Consider the following 13,042-nt stretch of genomic DNA (forward strand, 5'->3'; position numbering starts at 1 on the left):
TTAAATATTTAATAAATTTTTATATTTTTTAAATTTAAATATTTATTTTTACATGAACCAAAATACTATTATACAAAAAATATATCGAATATATAAAATTTAATAGGGGTCGGTGGCCCTGTGAGCTCTGTCCCTGGTTAAAAACTAGATTTAACTAAAATTGAGTAAAATTAATAAAAATATAAACATTGGAGATTATTTTATCATTATTTTTATGCTAATCAAGTCTTATTCAAAATTTGAGAATAGTTCAAGTCTTATTATAGGTAAATTTATTCAATTTTATTCTAATTTAAGTATAAATATATTTTAATTATTAGACTATTCTTTTATCGCTTGTGCATTATACTAAATCATTAATTATATTTATACGTATGTATTTTGATTACCTTTAAAAATTATTACACTTTTTAGCTAAAAAATCATTTTTATTATAATTATATAAATCCTTAATTTTAATTTTTTGAAGTTAAGTCATCAACTTTTTATTTGAATTCAAACGAGACTTTAATGTTTAATCTGCCATCAAATAAGCTTTTAATATAAATAGATCTTTTATTTATGATGAAGATTTATTATAAACCAATAAAATGTGAGTTTATTTGGTTTAATAATAGTAGTATAAGGATAAAAGACATTTAAAAAAAGAGAGTAAATTACAATGTTGTAACTTCTGTTAATTTGAGGACATAGCACATGAGTAAAAATGAATTAATTTTAATTTGATAATTGAATTTTAGATAGAATATTAATTTGACTTTGTATTTTTAGATAAAATGTTAATTTCATCCCTAACTTTTAGATAAATATCAATTTAGGTCATGAGTCCAATCAAAGCCTCACTCTCGATTGTCATTCATCACCATTTTCGATCACCATCAGTTATTGTCATCTTCATCACCAACTGGTGACTGTCATTGTAGATGATCGTTGCACCCTAAAATTTATAGTTCACTCGTTAACCTCATGAATGTAAATCTGATGTCCGTTTCATAAAAAAATACCATGAACTTTATAAATCTAGCATAAAATCCTTAAAAAATAAATTTTAATAATAGTTTACTATTATATTTATTTAAAAATAAGATACCAAAATGACTAAAAATGAGGAAAAAAAACCAAGTTCAGGACTAATGTGGAAAATTCAAGAATCAATTTGAGAAAAGTTACTAAATTCAAGGACTACCTATTGTTTTATCCCTTATTTTTTAAAAGAACTTTAAACTGTAGCAGCGTCCCGCCCACGGAGTTACGCTCCTCTCTGCTTATATCAGACAAATAATCTAACGCTCTCGGAAGCCTCAGCTCACTGTCCCTCACTGTACCTTTTTCACTTTCTCTTAAAAACAGAGAAAAAAGTTGAAAAAAGCCAATATAAAGTAGAGAAAACCTCTACAGAGTTCTTCATTTGCGGTCTCGCGGAGCTCCCCAGAACGCAGTAAGCTTCTTCTTCTTTTTCAAGTCTTTTTAGCGGTTGCTATTGGTTTTTGCATTTGAATTACTATAGTTAATAATGATGGTTGTCAGATTGGTAGAGTTCACAAATTTGAACTTTTAGATCTATAACGGAGCTTTTATTTTGTTTTTTCAGAAAATTTCTGCATTTTTTTTAACTTTATCAAGCATTCAAGCTGTGTTTTATTTTTATTTTAGTATTGAAATTTATCCAAACATTCAAGTGCATCACATTTTTCTTATGAATCTGTGGTTTTTATTAAGAACTTTAAATTATAATCCATTCGGGGATTTGGACTCAGTCTTTCCTTATTATTATTATTTACTTGCTAGCTCGGAATTCGGATAGGGATCGATGATTTTTCTCCTTTTTTAAGAAATGGCATAAATGCTAAAATGTTTCATTTTGAAGGGTTTAGGCTCCAAAAATAAAAACAAAATAACTTAATAATATATAGAATCCTTTATAGCCTACTCAGAATACCGTAAAAATAATTAAGTTTTTTTTAACTGCACATTGCGAGACACGCTTCAACCAGTAAAAATAATCCTTGTCAAACTCCTCGGAGACACACTTCAAGTGTTGGAACATGAGAATTGAGACATTGATTTTGGACACCGTAGGTCTCACATTCCAATATTTGAAAATGGAAAAGGGTGACCTTTCATAGCTCAATTTACTCTTCATAATGGAAAACGTAGTTCTGATTTTACAAAACAAATGGCATTTTGTGCCTGAGGCTAAAGTTTATCTAGTCAATAATTTTGTCATATTGTTGCAGAGCTTATACGGTGTGAGAAATGACTTTCGTCATAAGATTTGTTTTGTTTTTTTCTCTCTCTAGAAAGTTGCAGTTTAACGCGTTCATTATTCTCATCATGTTGCATTGATTCGGTGTTAGAAATTCAGGTTCAATGAAAACAATTTCAAATTGAAAATCATGCATTGCTCTTCCAGAAGGCAATCAAGTATGAAGAAAGAAAATGAACTTACTGAAAAAATTGAAGAGCCTGCAGGACGGATTACTCGAGCACGTGCTAAAGCACAGGGAGGTGCAGCCTCAAAATCGTCCTTCAAACAAGTTCAAAAATGTGTTCATCGAATGAACTCCAAACGTGCATCATCTGATGAGAACAAGGCTTCTGTGACTGCTACTGTTGGCCTTGAGCCTAAAAGAAGGGCAGTGCTTAAAGATGTAACGAATGTCTGTGCTGACGATATGCACATGGACTGCTTAAATGCAAAAAAAAATCAGGTGAGGACATCTTTTGATTCCCCCCCCCCCCCCCTGAAATTCAGCTTGCAAATTTCCTATGCACTAATAACATCTATTTAGGACCTTCGAGCTTGTTTACTTTACTACTACTCAAATAAACAACGGAGTAGATGAAAATTCTTGCTGAAATTGGTCTGAAATGCAGGGATGGGTTTTTCTTCTATTTATTCTCCTAGTGGCAAAGTAATCTGTACTTGCTAAATTATCGAAGTTTCTGTTATTATTACTGGTTGACAGACCTCCAAGAAAACCATTAGAGATCCTAGAGGGAAGAACAAAGAAATGGTTGAAGATATCTTCACGGAGATTCCATTAGTGGAAGATGTGAAAGCAAAGTTAGCTGAAGACTTGTCAAAAATAATGATGATGGAGGCACAAGAAAGCACTTTAACAGTAAAACTGGAAAAAAGAGCAGTAGCAGAGCCTAAGTGTCATGCTGAAAAAGAATGTGCTGTACCAGATTCAATGCCTCCAATACAGGCTTTTACCATGCCTATTGGACACCAAAGCCCTCAAAATAAAGGTTAGCGCTCTTTCTAAAATCATCGAAGGAATGGCACAGATCATGCACTCCAGTTTTCTAAGAAATAGCGTTCCTCTGTTTTAGAAGTACTAGGTGTCAAGACTGCTCTTAGGTTAACACACGATAAGATACTGCAAAGTATTACTACGGTTCTGTTTTTGATAAAAATGTTTAGTGCTTTTAAGTCCGTGTCATGTTTATGGAACCTTATTCTGAAAATGCGGCATTATCTGTGTTTTACCTTTTAAGACAACTTTCTTTTGGAAGAACATAATGTTTTTGGAAGAAATTAGCCAGTTAGCCCTTAAAATATTATGCTTGTAAATTTATGTTGGTTTTGAACTTTTAATTGATGTTGCAGAAGAAGATGAGGTTTGCAAGAAATTAGAAGGCTCGAAAGATGTTGTCGATATTGATTTAAACCTAAAAGATCCTCGAGTGTGTAGCTTGTATGCCCCCGACATATACAATTATATACGTGTTACTGAGGTTGGTGCTGCAATTTTTCATTCACTAATTGCCAATATATGGTTGTTGTACTTTTCGATAGGAGCACTCCATTTTCACACTGAACACTTTCCTATCTTATCATTCTGAATTTTTTGTTTGATGCTGCTGCTACTCTCTCTCTCTCTTTTAACATTTTTACAAGTGCATTATGGAGTAACAGTGATTCCTGTTGGCAGTATAATTGTTATTTTTGCTTTGATGATGGATTTGTTCTTTCTTTCTTCTCATTGAATGGAATGTCTCTTAGCTTGCAAGTTTTACTCTAGCGGCAACTTGTTGATACTTATTTCATCAGATTATCTTCTGCAGCTTAACCGAAGACCTTCAACTAATTATATGGAGCAGGTGCAGAAGGATATTACCCCAAGCATGCGAGGAATTTTGATTGACTGGCTAGTGGAGGTAAGTCAATGTAGTTAATTTATAGCCAAATAGTTACTTGCATCTCCACATGCTTGAATGTAGGATAAAAGTTGAAAAAGCTGCAGGCTTTAGCCTAGTACGAGATCTTATTATGCAGTTCTATTTTTCTTTTTCACCAGAACTTTTCTCTCATGAGCAGAGACAAAGTCTACTGTTTATTGTTCTCCTCACCCAAGAGAATCATTTATTTATCAAACTTCTGCATAGAAGGATATTCTGTTTGTTCTTGAAGCGTATAAAGAGTTAGTTTTTCGTACTTTTTTGTTAGTATGAGCTAAACTTTAGGCTATTTGATATGCTTGCTGCTATTTACAGTGTTTCTTATTGTTTCAGGTTTCTGAAGAATATAAGTTAGTCCCAGACACACTGTACCTCACTGTGAGCCTCATCGATCGTTTTCTCTCCCACAATTTTATAGAAAAACATAGACTCCAGCTACTTGGTGTTACCTGCATGCTAATTGCATCGTAAGTTCTTTAATTTATTTCCTGGGACTTAAGAATTATGTTCCATGCATCTCTTCTGACATGCTTGTGCACTCGCATATGCATGGGTGACAGAGGAATCTATTTTTTTTCACATTGCTGATAAATATGAAAAAAAGTAGTCATATTTGCTGAGGCTAAAACATGCACTAAACTTTCAAACAAGATTGGTGATATGTGTAACACTGGTCGTTATTATCTTTCTTACTCTGTCATTAAGGATTCTAAGTGCTTTACTTTTACGGTTTGAAGAAAGTACGAAGAGATTTGCGCACCAAGAGTGGAAGAATTCTGCTTCATCACTGATAATACCTACACCAGAGGAGAGGTATGGTTTTTCAGCTACTACTTGTACATAGCATTCATGAATCTAGCATTACTTAAAAAAAATCAAAGCCAAATCTTGCTCAATAGTCTAGCAGTATTGTTTGTGACATATTCTGTTGGATCTGGCTACATGGCAGGTGTTGAAATGGAGAGCAAAGTTCTGAATTTCTTGTATTTTCATCTCTCTGTTCCAACCACAAAAACATTTCTCAGGTAATGACACCATCTTCATACTCCACTAAATGCCATCCACTTTGCCGATCATCTAAAACGAGCTCAGGGTTTAGCCCGAACGGTTTGCCTGCCTCTCTTAGGACGCAAGAATGGATTAATCTGTCTCCTAATTTTCCTTTTTTTTTTCTTTCAGGAGATTCATTCAAGCAGCACAAGCAACTTACAAAGTAGTTTAACTTAGAATCCCAATCTACATCTTTTTCTATAAAATTCAGTAAAAACTAATTTGCATTTGTGTTGGAGTACAGGATCCGTGCATGGAACTAGAGTTCTTAGCAAATTATTTGGCAGAGCTGAGCCTAGTTGAGTACAACTTCTTAAAGTTCTTACCTTCCCTCATCGCTGCATCCGCTGTATTCCTTGCTAGATGGACCCTCAATCAATCAGTGCATCCATGGGTCTGTTCATCCTTGTTCCCCTCCCTAGCTTTTCTCTCTTGTTCTTTCTTATAATAGGAAACACCGTCTGAAGGACACATTTCCCATTTATTTTGGGGGGTTTTTGTTGAGCAGAATCCAACCTTGGAGCATTATACTAGTTACAAGGCATCAGATCTGAAAACTACTGTACTTGCATTGGAGGAATTGCAACTCAATACTAATGGTTGTTCCCTCAATTCCATTCGCGACAAGTACAATCAACAGAAGGTAAATTTTACAGATATATACAAAGAATATAAATTTAAGTTTCTGATAAAAAGGATTTTCTCCTTCTTCTGGTTGATGTTACAATTGACAGTTCAAATGCGTAGCGACAATGAGTTCCTCAGAAAGAGCTGTATCGGTCTTCTCAAGAAGATGAAGGAAAGACAGTTTGTCTTCTAAGACGTAAAAACAATGACCATTTATTCCTCCTTGCCTGGAGAATCATCATCCAATCTTAAAAAAAAGTTCAAGTTTTAGTTATAAAGTTCCTTTAAATTGTGCCCTCAATTCAATCTTGTTGTAAGTTGTAGCATTGTTGGCTTGACGGCTCTGGACCTTCCAGTTCCCGACCAACTTCACTACAACATTGTGTAATTTGTAAGTGTCATGTTTTCCAGTCTTTTTTATTTTTTTTTGGGTGGGTGGGTGGGTTGGGGTTTTCATTAATAAAATTCCTCTCTCCAATGGGAACCGGGAAGTTACCACCACTGTAATGAACCTTTGTAATCCAAGTACCCCAAGAAAGAAGAGTTCTCTCTCTCTCTCTCTCTCTCTCTCTCTCTCTCTCTCTCTCTCTCTCTCTCTCTCTCTCTCTCTATCTCTCTCTCTCTCTTTTTAAATGATATCTAATTATCCTTGGTTAACTTTTACTATTAGTTTTATTGTATTTTCATCCATTGAGTTTATGACATTCAACTTTTGGCACCAACTTAGATAAATTACCCTATGTATATTATATATAAAATGACTAATTGAATTAGTTTTTTATATTTTTTTTGTAGCAAAGAGATATTGTTAAAAAACCCTTCGTATCAAGGATGAACTTTGATAGCTGAAGGAAGAAAAGAGTTCCTAAAAAACTTCTATATAAATCAAACCACACCACAGTCAAATAACATCAAGCCAAGAAACTAAAATATGTAGGTCATGGACAAAACCTATGAACACACCAACAACAGACCGCCCAGGGTCTACACAATTAACCAATTCCTCTCTTGGCATCATCTATATGTAGTAATATAATTAGAAAAGTATTAAAATATCTTTATTTTTAAATCCTTCACACATTAATGTCCCGTATGGGCCGTTCTCTCCCTATGTTATAGGGACTTCTTATGGAGATGATCATCGTGCTGTAACTACGTCCTCAAGGTGGTCAAAACATGGGAGTAACAAAATGCAAGGTACGGTTTTGTTATTTTTATTTTATTAGCAGCATCAGCAAGAAGTACATCCGAAATATAATCCGATGATTCATAATTATAAAATAAAGATATTAGGGAGAAAAAAAAAACAAATCGAGCCAAGAAATGAGCAATCAAGTTTGCAGAACGACGAATCTCATACAATTTAAAAAACAAATTAAGAGACCACAATAAAAATCACAGAGGTGATTCACTCGGTTTAAAAGATCAAGTAAAGACATTAGATTTGATGCCTTAAGAAGAAGAAATATTTATAATGACGAGTACAATTAAACCAAGCTTTCATTACAAATGTTCCTTGTGCTTGAAGACGAGTAGATTTTTTTTTCGATTCGACTTTTTTCATTGTATCTTTTAAACTCGTGAATCATATTATGTTCTTGTAAATCGTAAACGACATGAAATGTTTTCAAGATTCTTTTAAGGATAAAAAAATAAATATCTTGAGACTAAAATCACACACAAACACTTGAATATAATATTGGTCTACTGCTTGAAGAATTACACCTCAAATACTTCTGAAATAATAAATAAAATTTTCTTAATTAACGGTGATCACCTATCATTGCAAATGTAATTTGTACCTAAAAACATGACAACTAATACTACCGATAGCGAACTATTGATGCTCCATGGATCGGAAAAATAACAAATACAAAATAAAAAATAAATGACAAAAATGGGACAAAAAAGAATCAACCCCTTATCTCATAGAGTACATAAAGAATTACACAATACAAGTTGGGAGAAGAAAAACAATGATAAAAGATAAAAGCCAATTATAATAGGTTACATGGGTTTAGGGCATTGAAAGATACATTTGATTGAGGCACCAAAAATGATGAGGGAGTTAAACCATGATAGACTGGCAAGCCAACTCTCTACCTACAAGATGCCGGTCAATGACTATATCAGACCAAATTTGACGTTTCAGTGCTGTCGTCGATGCCGGTGCAATAGGGAAAGATTTCCTACTTCAACCCCCCAGAACACGTTTGAGTCCGGCTCGTTGCTCCGGTGTCAACTTTGTAGGGAACTTCACATCAAATTTGATCCTAAGATCACCCCTATTACCAGGCTCCTTTGCAATTGGCATTCCTTCCTTAGCAACAACGAGCTCATAATCCGGGTGGATAATGTCAGTTATGGGCAACGACAACTTACGTCCATTAAGCGTAGTTAGATTTACAGTTGTACCCCCAAGTGCCTCGGCTAGTGACACCTTCCAGTCGACGATAAGATCGTTGCCATCTCTTTTGTAAATATCATGGGGTTTCTCATCAATTACAAATACAAGGTCAGCTGGAAGCTGATTTGGCTGTTCATTTCCTTTATCTGGGAAAGTAATCTTTGTTCCTTTCTTCCACCCTGGCTTCACATCGATGGTTAGTATTTCCGATTCCTGTGCTTGCCGCCTATAAGGATCCGAATTATTGTTCAATCAGCAAAATCAATATAAAGCATGAATATGATATACATGCATAGAAAACACAAAACCACAAAGCATGAAAGAATTGAACTAATTTGCCACCATTTGATTTGAAAACATAATTGCTTTTCTTTTCCTCTCCGAGTTCATTGAAAATGCATGCTTAGACTGTCAACTTGCAGGAACTAAAAGATATAAGGTAAGCATCCATCTTTGATGGGAGTTTCAGTTGATGTGATAAACAATTTCATTAGTTCCATCCTCGGAACACAAAACTGAATTTCTGAGCTTATCAAAATGAAACTTTAGTCAAGAAAATGCAATAGAGGATCATGCATTAGATGAATATATCCATACCCAGATGCATTGACAACAGTTCTTGAGATCTTCATCTTCCTTGTCGATCCAGTGTACAGCTCTTCAAGGGTGCAAGGCAATTTGCTCTCAACCGGGGGTGGTTTCCTGGGTGGAGTTGCATCATTGCACGTTCGAAAACTGTTGTCAGTGCAACCAAACCCTCCAAATTTCCCTCCATCGGAGTGGAACCTTGCAGACCTACCAGGTCCCACTGATCCGAATTCGAAAGGACTACTTCCAAAGAACTCGGCAAATATATCCTCGGCATTCCTAGGATTGAATCCACTCGACCCACAGGAGCCATTTCTTGATGATCCGCCACTGCCCGGTGGAGGCATGTTTTTCAACCCTTCTTCACCCTGCTGATTGTAAATTGCTCTCTTTTGAGGATCACTCAAGACCTGAATAACAAAAGTAACATAATTACATAATCCCCCATATCAAATCTAAAAGACAATGGATACCAGCTCTCGAAAGAGCTTAAGGACAACATACCAAAAATGTTGAAAGAGCTTAAAAGCTGCTATGTCTTCCTATCAGATAAATCGGTTTCTGCAAACGCAATGCATAACCATGTTGCTCGGACTCTTCATTATTTTTGAGGTATTCATGTCCAACACCCATATCTAACATGTGAATACGAGGATATAACCTCTAAAGATCCTCCAAATACATGAAAATAACTTTAGAAAAATCCAACTACATCCATATCGGATACATCGAAGTCCGAGTAACATAGATGCATTCATATTTTATACCTCCTCTTATTACCATTCATCAATTTTTTGCACTAATCCCTAATTTCCTTTCAAGAAAAACATATCTAATGCCATTAAACAGCAATGCAATTCTAAGATTGGAACAAGCACATAAATTTCTGCAGCCCTTCCCCTATCAACATTAATTCATTCAAGACCCTTTTTCTAAGCCAAAAGGTCATTGTGTTTCCTTCCAGGCAAACACCATAAGCAAATGGCAAAAGAACTTCATAAAGAAAACACAGAATGTAGTAATCTAAATTCCATCATTTTCATTTTCTATCATAAATTAACAATCCAAGAGAAACAAAATGAAGGGAAGACTTGCCTCATAGGCCTCTGAGATCTTCTTGAAATTGGCTTCGGCTTCTTTTTTATTGTTTGGGTTCTTGTCAGGATGCCATTTCATTGCTAGTTTCCTGTATGCTTTTTTCAGATCATCTTCCGTTGCAGTCCTGTCCACTTTCAACACATTGTAATAATCCACCCCCATTCTTTCTTGATTTTCTCTTTACAATTCAACCCGAATCCTATAAAAACATCAAATCCTTTCAACAATTTGAAAAAAACCCACGAGAAAAAAACAAGAAATTTCCACTTAAATCCCTCTTTCTGTCGGTAAATCCAAATTCTGCAGGAGAAAATCTATGAATTTTTTAATGTTCCATTGATTGGAACATGAAAAATGGGAGATTTTTTTCTGCAGACAAGATTAACACAAAACAAGAGATTTCCTGTTATTTAAACCAAAAAAAGAAAATAAAGAATAAGATAGGGGTTGAGATCTCCCTCCCTCGGGGAATCAATATGCTTGCATTTCGACCGTGTTTGTTGGGAGACTTTCAGTCCATATAAAATGAAACGGAGATTAAATCAATATCACTAAGATCGCTGTTTGATCTTAAGTACAAAAATACATATATAACCATGCATATATTTGAAATTTGGTTTTTTTTCTCTCCCTATTCCTGGAAAAATGGAAATTATGGTTTGCATTTGGCAATGAAGGTGCCGCGTAAAAGCGAATGTAATACAACTGTACATCTTAGGGCAGTCTTTGGTTGATGCATTATATTTTTTGAAGGGCAGCACCATCGAATTGGATCCCTTCCGCCATTTTTGAAGACTTTTCAAAGTTTGAGACTGAAGATTAGAAAGCGTTCCCTACCACTAGGAACGAGTCTGCTCTCTAGAATTTGGTTCCACATTTGGAGAGCAGCTGATATCTTCTTCCCTTCTTTACACAGGCCACTAATGAATGAGGCATAGGCAAAAACAACGGGTTTCGGTTTCTGTCTATTCATTTCCCCTAACAATTGAACAACCAAAAAGGTGATTGTAAGGAAGCATGGATAGGAATGTTGTGTATCAAGTCACGTCAGGAAGGAACTCGGTGTTTCTTACGCTCTTAAAAATCCGATATGCAGTTGCAAGTTACTGATTCTTGCAAAGATTATGAAGCAGCAAATGGCAAGAGACTACTGTTGGTGTAGGACTACTATGCCTCGTGAAGCAGCAAAAAGACGATAATTGTGTATGTAATCACATTAGGCTTACACCTATCACTTTGCATCAAACGAACAATTATAAAGCAATTACAGATTATGAACAAATCCTTCTTTCTTCATCAAATAAAACAATTACTAAGCAATTTAACTTGATTCTTTTTTCCGGGATTTTCTCCCAGACATGAACCAGGCACTAATGGCAGTGGAATGCTAAGTCATAAGCATAGTAATTACAGTAGAAGATTCCATGAGAAAATCAGTGTGTTGCGGTTTTGCTTCAAAACCCACTTCCCAAAACGTGTTATGAAGGGATTTGGTGCTCTTCGCGCTTTCTTCTTCACTCTCTCCACACATTTTCCATCTTCAGGTGCATATTTTTACCTTTCATTATCTCTTCGTTTTTTTATTTATAAATAGTCTTATTTATTTCGTTTTTGAACATACATGGGCAGCAAAAAGTGTTGCTGATTCTGTATTGTCTGACAAATCTGCACTGGTAATACAAATGACTTCCTTTTCTTGCCAACTAGCGCATTGTTCATATACCTTTTGAAATTTTGTTTCATTCAGTTCACTCGGCAATTTGTAATATTCAATTAAGATTGGAATCTTTCTGATATGGAAATTTGCAAGAGGTTAACGATTGAGCAATTCCAGAAAGGATTTAAAAACGCTGCTAGTGTCTTACTTTTTACCCTTGAAACAATGAAACATCACTCTATTGAATTTTACATCTGTACAAAGCTGAAGGTGCTGCAAATATAAACAACCTTATTCGTTTTAAGCAAAGAATAAAAATTATGCAACTAAACCTACCTTTGCATTTTCAAAAACTATTGCCCCTTCCCTAGACCTATTACCCTTTGTTTTACATGAAAGATGGGCATCACCATAGAATTTTTCACCTGTGAAAGGCCCAGGCAGGTAACGGGTTTGGCATATAGAGAAAAAAAAAATGAAGCCTGATAGCAAGTTAGTCTTGCGAGGTAGCAGAATACTCAAAAGAAGGCGTTTGGAAGGGGCAGATTGTAGTAGAACTCGCAGACGACTTGTAAGTATGTATATCAAGGTCCATTGCATAGCCATCTCTGAGTCTTTCAGCTGCCTAACTATAGAGGCCTAAGAGAGATGAAAGCACCGTGTAAGAACAAAATTCGACACTGATTAAAGCTTGTATAAGAACTTTTTAGCCACATCCAAATGATTAGTGCAAATCAAAGCACCTAAAAACAGTTTTGCAATGTTGGTTTTTGGTTCCCCCGGTTTTTCAATCTATGAATATCGATTCACTTTCATGAAAAGCTCCTTATATGAAATGGAATAGAAAATAAAAAATAAAAATGGATAGAATTTAGATTTACCTGCAGACGTTTTCCAAGCTGAACTTCAACTTCTGTTCCAAAGGATATGTTACTGGCCAAAGATTTGAGAGGATCAGCTGTTGGATCAACAGAGAGTAAATTGGGGATTTGTGGGGCATACACAAGCCTCCACCTGGCCTGACCAAACTCTCCCTTCCCTTCTATTCTTGGCATCAGTGTTTCGAGTGTTGCAGTCGCAAGCTTTTTAAATGCGAGTTGACCATTACCTTCCAATATGGACTCGGCCAGTTGACTCTCAAAAACTCTAGCAGCCTGTGCAAGAGGGGAAAATTCAAAACAACCCATTAGAATTCATGAGATATCCGAACTTGGCAACTACAAACAAGATAATAAACCACATCAAAACCAAGGGCAAAAATTATCCAGATACCCATGCTAAACTTATAAATGCCTTGTCACATTGGATAATGATATTGTCAGACCAACAGAAAACCAGAACCAAATATCACATGTGGCAGCGAGAATGGAAACACACATTGTACATGAATGAAAGTATACAAAACAAACTAGTTAATACCCATAAGG

At 35.3% G+C, this 13,042-nt stretch overlaps 3 protein-coding genes across 3 annotated transcripts in view; 1 reads left to right on the forward strand and 2 right to left on the reverse strand.

Moving 5' to 3' along the window:
- The first annotated feature begins 1,295 nt into the window (after window positions 1–1,295).
- Window positions 1,296–6,279, forward strand: LOC120192594 (cyclin-A2-1-like). Its single transcript, XM_039195342.1, has 12 exons — window positions 1,296–1,438; window positions 2,358–2,711; window positions 2,970–3,255; window positions 3,617–3,744; window positions 4,075–4,167; window positions 4,522–4,655; window positions 4,926–5,014; window positions 5,138–5,213; window positions 5,368–5,401; window positions 5,483–5,632; window positions 5,747–5,881; window positions 5,973–6,279. The coding sequence occupies exons 2-12, from the start codon at window positions 2,397–2,399 to the stop codon at window positions 6,033–6,035; spliced, it is 1,503 nt and encodes a 500-aa protein (XP_039051273.1). The 5' UTR covers window positions 1,296–1,438; window positions 2,358–2,396; the 3' UTR covers window positions 6,036–6,279.
- Window positions 6,280–7,765: 1,486 nt separating this feature from the next.
- On the reverse strand, window positions 7,766–10,178 carry LOC120192651 (dnaJ homolog subfamily B member 4-like). Its single transcript, XM_039195395.1, has 3 exons — window positions 9,937–10,178; window positions 8,870–9,275; window positions 7,766–8,498 (listed from the first exon to the last, which is right to left on the reverse strand). Exons 1-3 carry the CDS (start codon window positions 10,118–10,120, stop codon window positions 8,060–8,062), a joined length of 1,029 nt encoding a protein of 342 aa, XP_039051326.1. The 5' UTR covers window positions 10,121–10,178; the 3' UTR covers window positions 7,766–8,059.
- A 1,915-nt stretch (window positions 10,179–12,093) lies between these two features.
- The window catches only part of LOC120192674 (protein TIC236, chloroplastic-like), a 42,676-nt gene continuing 41,727 nt past the window's right edge, over window positions 12,094–13,042 (reverse strand). The window contains 3 exon segments of the mRNA XM_039195417.1: window positions 12,094–12,140; window positions 12,143–12,254; window positions 12,497–12,769. Coding sequence (XP_039051348.1) covers window positions 12,109–12,140; window positions 12,143–12,254; window positions 12,497–12,769 — 417 coding nt within the window. The 3' untranslated portion in view covers window positions 12,094–12,108.

Source organism: Hibiscus syriacus, unplaced genomic scaffold (assembly GCF_006381635.1).
Source record: "Hibiscus syriacus cultivar Baekdansim isolate YM2019G1 unplaced genomic scaffold, ASM638163v2 tig00116976_pilon, whole genome shotgun sequence".
Taxonomy (NCBI): domain Eukaryota; kingdom Viridiplantae; phylum Streptophyta; class Magnoliopsida; order Malvales; family Malvaceae; genus Hibiscus; species Hibiscus syriacus.

Excerpts from the sequence above, each read along its gene's own strand:
- LOC120192594 (XM_039195342.1), top strand. The coding sequence starts at position 2,397 with ATGCATTGCTCTTCCAGAAGGCAATCAAGTATGAAGAAAGAAAATGAA. Across the intron at positions 4,168-4,521 it reads TGATTGACTGGCTAGTGGAG|GTTTCTGAAGAATATAAGTT; the intron begins GTAAGTCAATGT and ends TTATTGTTTCAG. Across the intron at positions 4,656-4,925 it reads ACCTGCATGCTAATTGCATC|AAAGTACGAAGAGATTTGCG; the intron begins GTAAGTTCTTTA and ends TACGGTTTGAAG.
- LOC120192651 (XM_039195395.1), bottom strand. The coding sequence starts at position 10,120 with ATGGGGGTGGATTATTACAATGTGTTGAAAGTGGACAGGACTGCAACG. Across the intron at positions 9,276-9,936 it reads GGCAAGTCTTCCCTTCATTT|TTCAGGTCTTGAGTGATCCT; the intron begins TGTTTCTCTTGG and ends TTACTTTTGTTA. Across the intron at positions 8,499-8,869 it reads ACTGTTGTCAATGCATCTGG|GCGGCAAGCACAGGAATCGG; the intron begins GTATGGATATAT and ends GGATCCTTATAG.